Source organism: Musca autumnalis, unplaced genomic scaffold (genome assembly GCF_047663935.1).
Source record: "Musca autumnalis isolate F117 unplaced genomic scaffold, ASM4766393v1 scaffold_1, whole genome shotgun sequence".
Taxonomy (NCBI): domain Eukaryota; kingdom Metazoa; phylum Arthropoda; class Insecta; order Diptera; family Muscidae; genus Musca; species Musca autumnalis.
This window is the reverse complement of record NW_027411644.1, coordinates 305,045,453-305,061,204: the sequence shown is the minus strand read 5'-3', so window position 1 is coordinate 305,061,204 and position 15,752 is coordinate 305,045,453. Positions and strand designations below refer to the sequence as shown.

Genomic DNA, 15,752 nt, shown 5'->3' with positions numbered 1-15,752 from the left:
ACCAAATAACGGAGATATCGCAATAGTCGGCAATACATCCCATTTTTCTATTTTTTTGGAAATCACGCTACAGGTCGCAATTTTGATCGGATCGTCACGAAAATATGAGGGTTAATGGGGGTCTCACAGATGAAGAAGCCTATTGATTTTGGTGATGGTCGGATAATATTTAGGGGTCGGAATGGGCAAACACTTATTTGGAGAAAAGACAACATTTTATTCCAAAGCCAATATCTCTGTTTCTTTAAGAGGTATATCAAAAGCAAAACCTGGCAAGGAAAGTAGAAAATATCACCTTTACAACGATGTAAAGTAGGTTGTCGTAGGTGGTCAAACAACGAAGATATCGCAAAAGCCGCTAATAGAACACAACTTTCCATTTTTGCGATTTTAATAATAATGACGAATATCACAGCTTTGGTTGGAAACTTTCCAAAAGCAAAGCCTGACTATGAAAGTAGAAGATCCCGTCTTTACAATGATGCAAACTAGGTCGGAGTAGGTAACCAAATAGCAGAGATATTGCAATAGTCGATAATGCATCTCATTTTCCGATTTTTTGTAATCACGCTACAGGTCGCAATTTTGATCGGATCATCACGAAATTTTGGGGGTTAATGGGGATCCCAAAGAGAAAGAACCCTATTGATTTTGATGATGGTCGGATAATATTCAGGGATCGGAATGGGCAAAAACTTATTTGGAGAAAAAGTCTACGTTTTATTTCAAAGCCAATATCACTGTTTCTTTAAGAGGTATATCAAAAGCAAAACCTGGCAAGGAAAGTAGAAAATATCACCTTTACAGCGATGTAAAGTAGGTTGTCGTAGGTGGTCAAAAAGCAGAGATATCGCAATAGTCGGTAATGCATCCCATTTTCCGATTTGTTTGTAATCACGCTACAGGTCGCAATTTTGATCGTATAGTCACGAATTTTTTGGGAGTTGATGCGGGTCCCACAGAGGAAGAAGCCTATTGATTTTGGTGATAGTCGGATAATATTTAGGGGTCGGAATGGGGAAGAACTCATTTGGAGACAAATTCAAAGTTTTATTCTTTGTGAATATATTGGCTTCTAGTAGGGGTATTCCAACGACAAAGCCTGTCAATGGAAGAAGAAAATATTACCTTTACATTGGTGTAAAGCAGATTGGCGGAGGTGGTCAAACAAAGGAGATACCACAATAGTCAGTAATGCATCCAATTCATCCATTTTTTGCAATCAAGCTACAGGTCGTAATTTTGATCGGATGGTCACGAAATTTTGGTTGCTTATGGGGAAGAAAGAGGCATATTATTTTTGGTGGTAACGGGTTAAATTCCCTATAAGATATGTTTACCAGTGAAAAGCTTATGCACAGGGGTAGTGGTGTAGGGTATCACATGGTCGCACAGTGGAAAAAAGTACCGATTTAGCGCGCCAAAAGTAAAAGTCTATGTTTTATTGTATGTTTGTCCATAAATTCGATATGAACAGCTATAAATTGACAATTTTACTTTATTTATTTATATATTTGGTAAATTTGTATTTTTACCGTAGAATGGTACCTATCAATTTTCGGTATTTTAAAGATTTCTACCACATTATCCAAACGAAACGGCTAGGATTTGGTATTTAGTCTCCGTGGGGGTTATGCATACACTCCTATAAACATTTTCGGTATAGGACTATGTTTTCATATAGCCCCCATAGACCGGTACCACCGATTTCGGTAATTTTGGAGGTTTTAGCCATATTATCCAACCGATATAGCTGAAAGTTGACATTTAGTCTTCGTTGGTGGTATAAAATATTCCGACGGAGAATTTTCGGCACAGGTGCACGCATTGATATGAACCCCATAGAAAGGTACCGCTCTAATTTCAGCATTTTTACATAAAAAATGATGTTAATAAAAATAGTAATAAAATAAAATGTTGCAGTTTGTTGCAGCTAAAATTTTACAAATTAGTTAAGAACTATGTGTACTAAAAATAAAATAAAAAATCTAGGCGCCATCCCGCGACACTCCTTAGTAATAGCTTTACAAAGTGCTCAATTTGGAAAAAAAATCGGATGTCACTTGTTTTAAGTGTAAAATCCGAGTTGCAATAAATAACATCTTATATTCAACATTTTTTAAATCACCTGCTTCACGAAATGTTAAATTCAATAAAGCTTTAAAATTACTTTGTAGGAAGAGTGCATGCGACGATCACAAATTTACTACTAAACTATATTATGAAAACTAGTTAAAAAAATGTCAACCAAAAACGGACCGTTATTCCGCTTAGACTGATGCAAAACAAATTATTTTAAATGCAGTTGCATTCTGTGGACACCTTAGATTAATACTGTAACAATCATTTTTAAATTGGCGTATGTGATTTTTTTGACTTTTGGCGCGCTAGATCGGTATTTTTTTCCACAGTGGGTCGGCCCCGTCCCGACTATAGCCTTTGCTCACTTGTTTATAATTAACTTTATGATTTTTGGAGTTTTCCATTCATAATTTTATAAAATTATTTAATAATAATATTCGTCGTTAACTTTTTTCGTCAGCAGGGTTGAAGAAATAGTACTAAATGTGAATTTTGGACGTTCTGTGTCACCCTGTGAATTTCGATAACTCTGTGTTATCGAAAGTTAGCGACGTCGGTAACTTCACGCAGGTGGCGTTTTTAAGTACAGTACACATTTTCAGTTTTGAATGATGATTTTTTGCAATTATCGATAACTGTCCAGCCGTCCAGCAACCACAAAATATTTTCGGAAATATCGATAAATGTCAAATATCGATAAATGACTGACAAAAATTAGCGTCCACACTGGCAAGCAACCGATTATTTGAGCAAAACTGATCGTGTGTACCCCACTTAAGTGCAGTGAGCAAGCAGTACAGTGATCAATGTTATGCAAGGGTTCTCATAGGACAATCCATTGCAAAGAATGTTTACTAAAAAATAAAAATATATGTAATATGGACTTACCTTTTAACTTTCTGAAATTCACAATGTTTTCTATATTTGCAAAGTGCATATTTATAAAATATATTTGTACAAATTCCCACATTCAAGGAGCCGTTTAATATATTTAATACAAAAATACAATTAAATAGTTTATACCTAAAATGTTTAGCTTTGGTTTAAAACTAAATTCCTTCATTTCGGCAGTGTCTTATTGCGGATTACAGCTGATTTCTTATCTTTGTAATTTTGATCTTTATCTCCCCAACCCCAGATGGGATGGCTAAAATCTTTTTCACCTGAACCCCAGTGTGGATGACTACCATCGCCGGTACGTTGGACACGTTTTTCTATAACCTCGGGTGACACCGTTTTTAAATCATACGCCCAACCAATTTTAGCAAAAAATTCAATAATAGCTGCGCTAGCGTTGCTTCTTGAACCACCAAATTCAGCTGCTTTGTAATCCCAGGGAAAGACATGATGATAGTTGTGCCAACATTCACCCACTGTCAGAAATGAAAGCTGGGCATTTTCCGCTGGATTGTAGTTCCTAAAAGGCGATTTTTTATGAAATTTTGTTCTTTGTAAAATTAAAACAAACGTGTTTCATACTTATCATAGGGCTTAGTTCCGTATAGATGGCAAACACTATTTATACACCAGGTTCCATTGATAAGGAAAAACCATCGGAAAACAGCTGCATGCCATGCAACTGAAAAACTTTCACCCCACAGTGCTACTGGCAATACAGTAGGAAAAACGAAACATAGCAGAATCATTAAAATCGTATAGTATCTGAAAGGAAAGAATGAAAATGTACAGATAAAATATGGTTTCATTGTGGTGATTATCATGTATCATAACATGGATATTAATGTCGACATATTGACTTAAAAACATGAGAACCAGCTCTCTTTACGAAGCCACGGGCGACGGTCACGACAACCAAAGGACAATACGAGGCCGCACCAACACGAAGTCTCATCCTTCGCCTAACAAACACTTCACGTGCAGAACTACTTAAGCAAATAAGGGTCCGACTGTCTTTAAGTGCTTACTGAAATCCCGCTCCGCCACTACATACGGTGTTATCATTAGAAAATTACTATTATAGGAAGGAAATTCTGTCACTATATGCCTCCAGTCAATCCACACCCACATTAATATGTCCCGGACAGGTCTCTTACATACAAATATGCATTCAGAGAGTAATGCCGCCTTAATAAGAATGCCAGATTCAGTACGAACACAACGCCACGAATAAATTCATACTTCACCATTTTGTTCAATGTTCGTCCGCCTATCACGGGTGACTGGCACGACATCCAAAGGACAATACGAGGCCGCACCAACACGAAGTCTCATCCTTATCCCAACAAACACTTCACGTGCAAAACTACATCAACAATTAAGGGTCCGACTGTCTCCAAGTGCCTACTGAAATCCCACTCCGCCCATACATACTTTGTTATTATTATAGTAAGAAAATTCGCTCACTACATGCCTCCAGGCTTCAGTCAACCCACAACTACATTAATATGTCCCGGACAGGTCTCTTAGATGCAAATATGCATTCAGAGAGTCATGCCCCGTCAGTAAGAATCTCAGACACATGCTTCCAGATCAAAAGACATGAAGTTCTTCCGAATGCCACTCACATGTGGCATTCCAAACAGGTGCAACGTATTTTACACAGGCACCTTCTTAAGCCCGAGTCATTCCGCAAAACTTTTTTGACCATACCAGAAACAGTTGTCAATTTATCCCCTCAGTTATAGTTATAACCCTCAGTTACAGTTGTACCCCTCAGTTATAGTTATACGCGGGCACTTGCCTTGACTAACTTACTACATGTTTACCAATTCGTATGTGGGGAGAACGAATATGTGCTAACCTACCTTTCAGCAGCATCAGCACCGTTTTGTCCTCCGCCATCTCAACACCAACCCACCTAGACACGAATCTCACCCACTACCTTAATAGTGGGTGATAACTCCCGCAGCAGATAATCGATCATGAGGTTCCAAATAATAGGATTACAGATATATTTGATCTTATCTGATAGATCCTGAGGCATTCTTGCTCCACATCTGCCCAGACCGTCTCACTGGCTCCCATGACACAAATCCTTCTTCCACTAAAATAACCTGATCTCAGATAACTTAGCGAGCACGCTATACCAAGAAAAGAAGTCAAATACCGCCTTAATGTCCACAATTATGCCAACAACATATTTAGCACTTGGCTCGCCCAAACGTACCTCTGTCCTAGATAAAGCCGAATTGGAGCGGAAACAAAAGTCCGTTGTGTCACTCCTTAAGCATTGCCACCATAATCCTCACCACTACAATTCCAAGCACTGCCAGAAGGTTTATTAGGATTATTCCTATCCCGATCTGGCGATTTAAAAAACACTATAACTCGAGCCTGTTTCCGAGCACGATGGAAGTACCCGTGACAACCGCTAAGAACGAACTCAATATACTCAGACAAGACTTTCCAGATGTTATACATATTTTCAGTCATACCGCCGATACCCGGAGAAAACCCGATAAGCTCCTTCCTCTTTCCATCCAGCCGCTCTTCCATGTTCCACCACATGTGTATACCGATTTCATCTTCCACCCTGAACAATGTTCATTTTGCTGTGTTTTCAGGCTGCACCTCTTACTGGCATTGGACAGCATTTCCTTTTCTGGCCGGATTTACATGACTTACTTTATATTCTACGTTGGAGAACAATTAATTTTTGACAGTGTGATTGATATCTATCCTAAAAGGATTTTTCTTTACAAAGGTCTTAGTTTTCTCATTTTTCCTACCATTCCAAATAAGACGTTGTCATTTCCCCTTTTGGTGTGATTAGCATTTTTCTTTAGCAGAAACAACAGTTTGTAGACTTCACATTTTTGTCATCAAATTATCGCAAATAGTGGTAACCAGCGTACGTAAAAATACTTTTAATAACATTTCCAATCGTTTCCTTTCGTATTTTCCATAGGAACAATACAAAACGAAACAAAACCCACGCAGGCGGAGTTCGCTGTTTAGTTTCGTTTTGTTTACATTCGTGAGTGCGAACAAAACGAAAAGCGAAAAGTACTCAACTCCACAAGAGCAGATAGAAAACTAAATAGTACTAAACACATCCCAGCAAAATGTTCGATGCCAAAGATGCCATTCAATCATGGGTGAAAGTGATCTGGCATGTCATCTTTTTAGCATCTTCATCGATGAATTTTATATGAGCGTGGACCCCCAAAAGATGCTATTAATTTTTGGATCCAAGGCATGTCATTTACACCAATGCTTTGACATGTCATTTTCACCAATGCTTTGGCATGACATTTCCACCAATGCTTTGGCATGTCATTTTCACCAACCCTTTGCAATGACGTTATCATTACGACGGGAGTTTTAACACCGTTGGTTGTGATTTCGAGTCTCCGACAACATCAATCCTATTGTAAATAATTTATCTTATATATTTAGAAAAATGTGTATAAATAAAAACAAAAAATGCATCTCTATTGGACCGATGGAATGGATTCAAATGCTGATGAAAAGATCGGATCTTTCACGGCTTCGTTTGAACCAATGCAAAAGATGCCATGAAATCACGTCATCGCATGGAACCCCTTCCTTCAAATTTTGCTGGGATGTGAATAAATCAAAAACGTTTGGTGGTTGATAAAATATAGCATAGCCGAAGTACATATCAGCAATCGTACAGTTTTCATTTTTTTACATTGAAAAGTCCCGGTCCACACTTGCGTGAATTTCATTTAAAATTAGGTGTTCTTAAATCGAATTCCTCACTACAGCAATTTTATGATTTTACTCTACTATGGAGATCGATCTAGAGACGCATAATTTCATGCAATTTTTTCAATGAAATCACTCTAGTGTGGACCGGGACAAAGTTTGTGGTTTTGTTTTGGTTGTGAGAATGAAACGATTCAGAGAAGCTCAAAAGTTTGTGGCGTTGTGTGATTGCTACGGTAATCGTTTTGTTTGTTTACGTTCATTGGTGGTAACAGTTCCGCCGACGTTATGCAAATGTTCTGGCTTTGATCTTTCTCAGTGTATAACCATTACCTACTAATTTTGCAATCAATTTTTTTATTGGCTTGCTCCTGTAAAGTCTCGGCTGGCTTGTCTGCATATTCCTTCTCGTCTTTGCGTGATATAATGGCGTTTTCCATTGCGTTGCGTCCGCTCTTTGTCGAGTTTGTGTTGATGCGCATCGATTTGTCTATCATCACCAAGGTGTTTCTTTTTTATTGTACATCGTTAACCTGTTGTTGAAACAGTTTCGCCGAAGTAATGCAAATGTTCTGGCTTTGACCTTTCTCATTGTATAAGCATTAGCTACTAATTTTGCAACTTTTGGTTCGGATCTAGTAATTCTTCCTTCGCTACCATGGCTTCGTCAGCTTCACGAAGAGTATTGTTGACATGCTCCTGTATAGTCTTCGCAAGCTTGACTACATATTCTTTCTCTTCTTTGAACGATATAATGGCGTTTTCCGTTGATTTGACATCAACTACCATTTATCACCCTTTACACCGTATCATTATTTTGCATCCGCTCTTTGTCTAATTCGTGTTGCTCACCAATTTGTCTATCATCACCAAGTTGTTTCTGAGCGCTCACTTATATGCAAGGCTTAGGCCGCCATCAGACCATCTGCTTTTTCACATGTATGTAGTCACTTTGGGTATACTAATATACAGAACAGCTGATCCCATACATGTGAAAAAGCAGATGGTCTGATGGCGGCCTTAAGGCGTCGACACATATGAAGCATGGCATTCTTGCTTAAGTCATATCTGGTGAATGACTAAAGACCAAGTTCGACCTAATTCAAATGTCATTCTGAAATCTTTTTATTAGGTCGAACTTGGTCTTTAGGCTTTTATCAGATATGACTTCAGCAAGAATGCCATGCTTGTTATGTGTCGAGGCCTTTAATTTAGATTCTTCAGCTTTCTTCCACTCAATTTAAGGAGTCTTATTCATGGCCCTCAATTTCACCGTTGTTCGGGACGATTTTTCCAACTCCTGTTACCGGGTTTCCCTTTCACGGGCTTACTCGCGTTCTCGTTCCTCCCATTACATGGGTATAACGGAAAATTAATTTTTTCTCCGAGCATTTTTTGTTTACAATCTTATTTCCTGCTGCCCCAGCTTGCTGACTTTCCAGGATCTTATACTTTTCTTCATGGCAGTCTTCAGACTGGGCTTCATTGATGTCTTCGGTCGTCCATTCCGATCATGTACAATCTGCAAACTTTGATGATCGTGCTTCGTCTTTCTGACCACTGCTTCGGCTTCCTGACCGAATATCCTCATTATTAAGGCTTATTCTCAGCTTTCTACCGTTCTTCGATTCGGCCAATGACCCGGTTTGAAGGACCAATATAAACGGGGACAGATACCATATTCTAGAAAATGTGTTGGTCGTTCATTTATTCAGATTTCCACTAGGGACCTATCGAAAAACTTAATAAGTGAAAAATTCAAGGTTTTCAAAGAAATGCATTTCAGTTTCTCAAAACAAGTTTTAATTGGATTACTGAATATCTTGAATGAAAACGTAAATAAAAATTTTGACATCTTGAAGAATTATCGGCCAAAATTGAGTTGTTGTTGTGCTACTTACGTGTCCTGGTAAATATATCTTGGTCTGGAGTATTTAAAAAAATAATAATATTCAAAGTGTTTAATTTGTTGTATAATAAAATGCTTCGGTATGACTTTTCATATTTAAATGTAAATAAAAATGAAGGCATAACGAGTGAGTCGAATATTTCCTATTGGTCGAATTGTCGTAACCCAAACTGGGCCACTTTCTAGCGACCCAAAATGACTCTACAGCCTAAAGAGTAAAATGAAAAAAAAAACAAATATTATTCACACTTACTTGTGTTGGCACATAATCCATGGATCAGCTTCTAAATCGGATAAGTCAATTGTCTTGCCCTTCTCCTTAACAGCAGGATGCTTCTTGCACAACAACCAGCCGACATGTGAAAAGAAGAAACCACGCATAGCATTGTGGGGATCAGCATCAGTTTCAGTAAATTTATGATGGACACGATGATCGCGAGACCATTCATAGATGGAATTTTGAAAGGCCATTGTTGAGAAGAAAAGCAAAATTAAACGTAGCGGTAATTTTGCCTTGAACGAACGATGTGACCACAAACGATGAGCACCAACCGTTATGCCAAATGCTGTCGCATACAGCGTAAACTCATCTGAAATGGAAGGATACAAAAGGTATTGGCAAATTTAAGAAGATTTAATTGAGTAGTACTTTTAGTTCTTTGACCCCTTAAACTTGTCTTTATAATGTAATATGTGATTTTAGGATTGATCACTTATTTTTTGCTTGGGATTAAATATTTTTTTAAATACTGTTGATGAGCTATTACTGCTTGGGAAACTAAGTAGTTCTTTACCGGATAAGAGTGTTTCAATTATTAATTGACGCTACTTTTATCATTGGATAATTAGTGAAAGGTATTTGAAGTGGTTATACATACAGTGAGCGTCAAAATAAAGTTTACACCTCTCAACACTTTTTTTATTGCATTATTAGATATAGAGATATTATAGGTATAACATATACATAAACGTAACTTTTTTAAGTATTTAGTGGTGAATTAAAATCTAGAAAATATTAGGCCCAAAGTATTAGCCCCATTCCTCTAGTATGTATGTTATTTTAGTACCAGTACTTCGTACTAGGGTGATGTAGGGGATGGAAGATACCAAGCAACGGTCCTGACCGGTTTTAACATGGCAAATTTAAATTGGTCCCTCTTTCATCCCAAGTGGACACTGACCTCCCCGTGGTGTCACCTGGGGAACTGCCTTTAACACCCATTAAAGGTAGTGAGCTAACATGTGCCGCGCGTTCACCCATAAGAACGTTAAAAACTTGGGTTTGGGCGTCGGGTTAGTAACCCTCCCCTAGAAAAAACAGCCTACTATGAAAAAACGAAAGAAAAGAAAAACAAACCCCTCTAAAGTTGACGAACCCCGCAAACGTTTTAAGGACCATGATCTGCGAATTTGCACCTGGAATGTTCGCACTCTTTATAGAGAAGGTGTAGTCTTCGCATTGGCAGACGTACAAAATTGGAAAGGAGAATATCTTTGGCCCAACAGTCGGGAAATTCAGCCTCCACAGTGAAACATCTGACAATGGTATGAGGCTGATAGACTTTGCAGCTGCAAAAAACATGGTAGTTAGTAGTACCAGATTTAATCATCTCGATATTCATAAGGGCACCTGGCTGTCTCCAGATCAGAAAACAAGAAACCAAATTGATCATGTTGTGATAGATGGAAGACATTCATCGAGCGTGTTGGATGTACGATCGTTCCGAGGCGCAAACATTGATTCGGACCACTACCTTGTTGCAGCAAAGGTACGCACCCGCTTAAACGTAGCAAACAGACACAACACGAAAGTTAGACATCGGTAAGCTGCAATCACAACAGACAGTCACAGCATATTCCACTCAACTGCCCCAATTGCTTAATCAAAGCACTCCTCGTCTCGATAACATATCAGCACAATGGCAAATTATTGCCCACTCCATGCAAACACCCGCAAAATCCATACTTGGATTCCAGAGATCTCCACTAAGGAACCCATGACCAGGAGTGTTGTGCTGCTACTGGAGAGAAAAATGCGACATTTACGGCTACTCTACAATCAGCTGCAACGCGTAAGCACGCGAGAGGTATCGGGAGAAAAGGGAAACGTATTTTCCGCAGAAAAAAAGGAAAAATGGAAAAGCGGGAGTATCGGGAAAAAGGAGAGAAGAGAAACGTCTTTTCCGCAGAAAAAAAGAGAGATGGAAAAGCGGGAGTGTGAAAAGATCGAAATTTACAGGAGCCAAAATGAAGTGCGTAAATTCTACAAATGACCGAAACATCAAACCGATGGATTTGGTACAGGCACATCCTCCTGTAGGGACCAGTAAGGTAATTTGGTAACTGATACAGATAGTGTGCAAAGGTTATGGAAAGATCACCTTTCCAAACTGTCGGTATCAAAAAGTACTGAAGACGACGGTCCAATCCCAGAAGATGGTATTGACTGTATTCCACCTGGCCAAGATGAGGTAAAGACAGCAATAAATCGGCTGAAGAAAAATAAGGCAGCAGGAGCCGATGACCTACCAGCCAAGCTTTTCAAAACCGGAGGCGACACGCTGATAAGGTGTACGCATCAGCTAATTAGCACCATCTGGCAGGAAGAACGCGTACCCGACGTTTGAAACCTGAGCATCTCTTGTCTCGTCCAAAAGAAAGGAGATAAGACTATATACTCTGACTATAGGGGCAAACGTCTTCTTCCTATTGCCTACAATATAGTGTCAGGGATATTGTGCGAACGACTAAAGCCTAAGGTCAACGAAATAATTGGGCCATACCAATGCGCCTTTAGACCTGACAAGTCTACCATTGACCAGATATTTACCCTGCGGCAAATCCTGGAGAAGACCCAAGAGATGCAGATCGACACCTACCACCTTCTTGTCGATTATAAAGCAGCCTTCGACAGCCCCCTACGTTGAAAGTTATTCCAACCCATGTCTGAATTTGGTATCCCCGCAAAGCTCATCCGGCTTTGTAAAATGACTTTAACTGACACTCGATCCTCAGTTAAAATAAGAAAGAACCTTTCCGAACAGTTTTATACCAAAGGAAGTTACATACAAGGAGACAATTTTTCGTGTGATCTCTCCAGTATGTTGGAAAATATCATACGAAAGGCAACCGTTAAAAGAAATGGCACAATCTACACCAATAGCCACATGTTACTTGCTTATGCTGACGGTATAAACGTCATAGGACGATCAGTAAAAGAAGTAACTCATACCTTTGTGAAGATCGAAGGAGAATCTGCTAAAGTGGGCCTGGCGTTAAACGGCGAGAAGACCAAGTTGATGGTGTCGACCCGTAATGCGTCCATAGAGCTCGGACCAACTGTTGAAGTTGGCTCCTATAATTTTGAAGTAAAAAGAGACTTCGCCTACGGCACCGCAGTAAATTCAACAAACAACATCAGTTGTGAAATAAAAAGAAAAATTATATACTTTGACTTATGCTTGGTTTACATTTACGAAATCCACTCGATTTCAACTGTCAAATCCATAGGATAAACGTCAAATGAAATGCAGATGAGATTTCATTTGACGTCTGAGCTATGGAATTGACAGTTGAAATCGAGTGGATTTCGTAAATGTAAACTTAGCATTAAGTAAGCAGTTAAAAAAAACATTTCGCCCAACAAAAGTAACACATTACAAAATACTGATACTACCCGTGCTGTAGTGGAATTCTGTAACTAATTTTTAGAGTTACCGACAAATATCGATAAAATTGAAATGCTTATAATTCGGTAATTAGCTAAAATTTTCTGTAAGTTAGCAATCAAAATAAAGTTATCGCTAAGTCCTACCGATTGCAACAGTGTTGCCAACTTTTATTGACACTTTTCATTCATAAATTCGCGTTTAATTTTACCGATTTTTGTCGGTAACTCAAAAAATAAGTTACAGAATTCCATAACTGATGTGTGGCTCCGATGCACAAGCGGGCAAGGCAGTGCTTGGTGTGTTTGAGAGAAAAATTCTTCAAAAGATCTACGTACCAATCTGCGTTGATGGTGAATATCGACGTCGTATAAACCACAAGCTGTATCTGCTATACAAGGACATCAATATAGATAAACGTATCGAGATACAACGATTGCGTTGGCTAGGCCAAGGCGTATAAACACGGGCCACATAACGGTGCACCAAGAACTGGCAGGCCAAGGAATCGATGGAGCAAACATGTGGAAGAAGCGATGAAAAGGCGCGGTATTCCAGTGAGCGAAGCAACAAATAGTGAGAATTGGAGATTTTTTCTTATTTCGGCTTATAGAACAAATGTTCTGTAATCGGCCAGCTATTATTACTTTTATTATTGCTTATTATTGCTTTTATTACTTCTACCTTCTTAGCTAACTTATCCGCGAACAGAAAAAGTTCAGTAACTTTTTTGTAATAGTTATTAAAATATCATGCAATAATCACTTATTGTTCGAATTATATTGTGACAAAATTTAATTGTGTGAAAATTTAATTTGTTAACTATTTTATTTTCTTTTAATTAAACTAAATTAACATTAATTTAATTAAATATCCATTGAAATTTGCTTATCTATAAAATACTTACACCATAAATATGTTTGCCATTTGTATTGCAGTGTAACGAAAAGAAATAGCCCATATAACGATGCGCCAGTTAAATATGTAAATATAATTATATTGGACCACACAGGTTGAATTTTTCGTTTTTCAGCTCCCTTCAATGGTACAATGTCTTTGGCCAAACCTCCGTCAATAGTATCGGCATCGTGTTCATTTAAAACACCAGTCAACGTTCCGTTGACAATATTAGGGGCCATTTTGCTGTAATCATAAACAACAACAAAAATTAAAAATTGATTTTAAATATTAAATCGCGAAAACTGCATTCTAGACCAAGACAGTGCAAAATTTGTTTCTAATTTTTATTAAATAGCTGATAGAACAACAACAAAACATACAATTTTTTTTTTTCAAATTGGATTAATATTGAAGAGGTAATGAGTAGCTCTGTTCCAGAACTAAAAAATTTTTACAATTTTTACCACTTTTACACATTTTGCGTTCCCGTACACAAAATTTATATGAAAATCGTTTACGACTTTTACAACTTTTACGACTTTTACCACTTTATAAAGTACGGGAACAGGCCAAGAATTTCTCTGCATATAGTTTTTTATAGAATTCGACTATTTCAAGGCGCGATATCTCTGGAACCGTTAGTCAAAAAAAAAAAAAAAAATCTGAAGATATATTGAAATGTTTTGCATAGCACAAAAATAAGGAAATCAAAAACCTAATTTTGCTGTTCTATAAAGATTCCAACCAATTATATATATTGAGACATTTGTAGGATCTAAATCAAGGCGCTTTTTGCTTTATCTATTACAATAATTCCTTATAACCTATTTTTTTACTGATCTACTATATAGATTATTTTCGGTTTGTCGATGCGCTTTTAGATCGGAATCGGAAACACGTTCATTCACACAATTTTGGTTGTCAATAAATATAATTTCTTTCTTATTGTCCTTAGTCTTAAATATTGTTGAATGGCCCTTTACATAGTATCCTATATTAATTTTTTTCTGGTGAAGCGCAACTTTTTAACACTTGAAGACACAACACTAACGAATGAATAACTACATAGTGGCCACATCATTGGCACTTCTTCAATATAATTAGGATTCAAAAATATTTTTTCTTATATATTTCCTGTGATATTTTTAGTCCTCTATTCAACTATTTTTTTTTCCTTTGGAAATACCTTTTTTCAATAAACTAGGACTTTATTGTTTTTAGACACTCTATGTATATTTTTCCATGCACTTCACTTTCCGTTAAACGTACTTTTCGATTACCCGGAAGAAAACCGTCTCAATTCAGTTACATCGGTGTCCAGTAATATATAGTATGGGAAGTTTTAAATAATAATTTTGTATAAGTTATTTATTTAGTATGATTGTGCTATATTTTTTCTTACAGTTATACAATTTATGGTCTCTATGTCCATATCTACATTAGGCAATTTTCGTTGCGGCTATTGTCACATTGTCGGTGAGAGAGGGTGTTGAGAGGCAAAGGGTTACCATTGCCGCATGGAAAATTGACTAATGTAGATATGACAAAAATGATTGTACACTGTAAAAATTAGTTTTAGTAAATATTTCATACTTTCACTTTCCAAGCATTTTATAGCGATATATGTATATGAGTCGACTTTTTATGTTAGGATCCGTTTCTGCTCTCTAATCCATTAAGAATCGATTTTTTTTTGCTGGAAACCCAAATTTGATTTATAATTGAAAAATGCTTCATTGCATTAATGAAAAAGTTTCAATGGGTTTCAAACAAATACAGTCAATAATAAATATGTTCATCAAGTAAAAGAAAATTCTTCATTATTGCAATGAAATGCTTTTCTTAATCTAATGAAACGGTTTCACAGTATTGATGCAATCACTTCACAGCAATATTGAAACAGATAAATTACAGTGATGACAGTACTTTATTACATTAATGAAGACTTCTCATTATAATAATGAAGAATTTCATCGCATCAATGAAGAAGTTTTATGTTTTTCAAAATAGTCAGGCTTAATCCCATAGTCGTTGTTTTAATATTTTTTAAACAACTTTAATTTATTAATGGGAAAAAATTGGCGATGTTTACCAAGGGGTAAGGCAGGGAAGACTATAGTTTCAGATCTCGCCACAGATCTTCATCAGTTCCCTTGTTTTTCAACAAAAAACTTTTTATACCCTAGTGTCAAATGCCCGCTCAAATAGATACGCGTGCAAAGAAACACTCTGATCGACAATTTCTTTGGCACTATCTAAACTCGAGCAACTTCACTTGCAAACAAAACCAAATCTTTCCCACTGCTATGCGTTCGTTGATTCTCAGCGAAAAACACATAACTAATTTGTTGGTTTTATTGAATTAATGAAGAAGTTTTATAGAATTAAGTAAAAAGTTTCATTACATTAATGAAGAAGTTTCATTCATTTTACTTTAATGATTTTTTTTTCATTTATTTATTGCTGTAACGTAATAGTATGTTTACATTTTTCAAAATATGTGAATGTGTGTGTGAATTTTATGGATTGAGGAAAATCAAAATAGGTTAATATGTTTTATT

At 37.1% G+C, this 15,752-nt stretch overlaps 1 protein-coding gene across 2 annotated transcripts; it reads right to left on the bottom strand.

The window, feature by feature from the left end:
• Positions 1-3,005: 3,005 nt before the first annotated feature.
• LOC141389861 (acyl-CoA Delta-9 desaturase-like) lies at positions 3,006-14,576 on the bottom strand. 2 transcript variants are annotated; one of them, XM_073962043.1, is made up of 5 exons: positions 14,461-14,576; positions 13,199-13,434; positions 8,877-9,213; positions 3,562-3,744; positions 3,006-3,499 (listed from the first exon to the last, which is right to left on the bottom strand). In XM_073962043.1, the coding sequence occupies exons 2-5, from the start codon at positions 13,428-13,430 to the stop codon at positions 3,142-3,144; spliced, it is 1,110 nt and encodes a 369-aa protein (XP_073818144.1). In that variant the 5' UTR covers positions 13,431-13,434; positions 14,461-14,576; the 3' UTR covers positions 3,006-3,141. The 2 variants fall into 2 exon arrangements, with proteins under 2 accessions (XP_073818144.1, XP_073818143.1); XM_073962042.1 differs by having other exon boundaries at positions 14,378-14,510.
• Positions 14,577-15,752: the final 1,176 nt, after the last annotated feature.

Excerpts from the sequence above, each read along its gene's own strand:
- LOC141389861 (XM_073962043.1), bottom strand. The coding sequence starts at position 13,430 with ATGGCCCCTAATATTGTCAACGGAACGTTGACTGGTGTTTTAAATGAA. Across the intron at positions 9,214-13,198 it reads ATGGCAAACATATTTATGGT|ATGAGTTTACGCTGTATGCG; the intron begins GTAAGTATTTTA and ends CTTCCATTTCAG. Across the intron at positions 3,745-8,876 it reads TGGATTATGTGCCAACACAA|ATACTATACGATTTTAATGA; the intron begins GTAAGTGTGAAT and ends CTTTCCTTTCAG.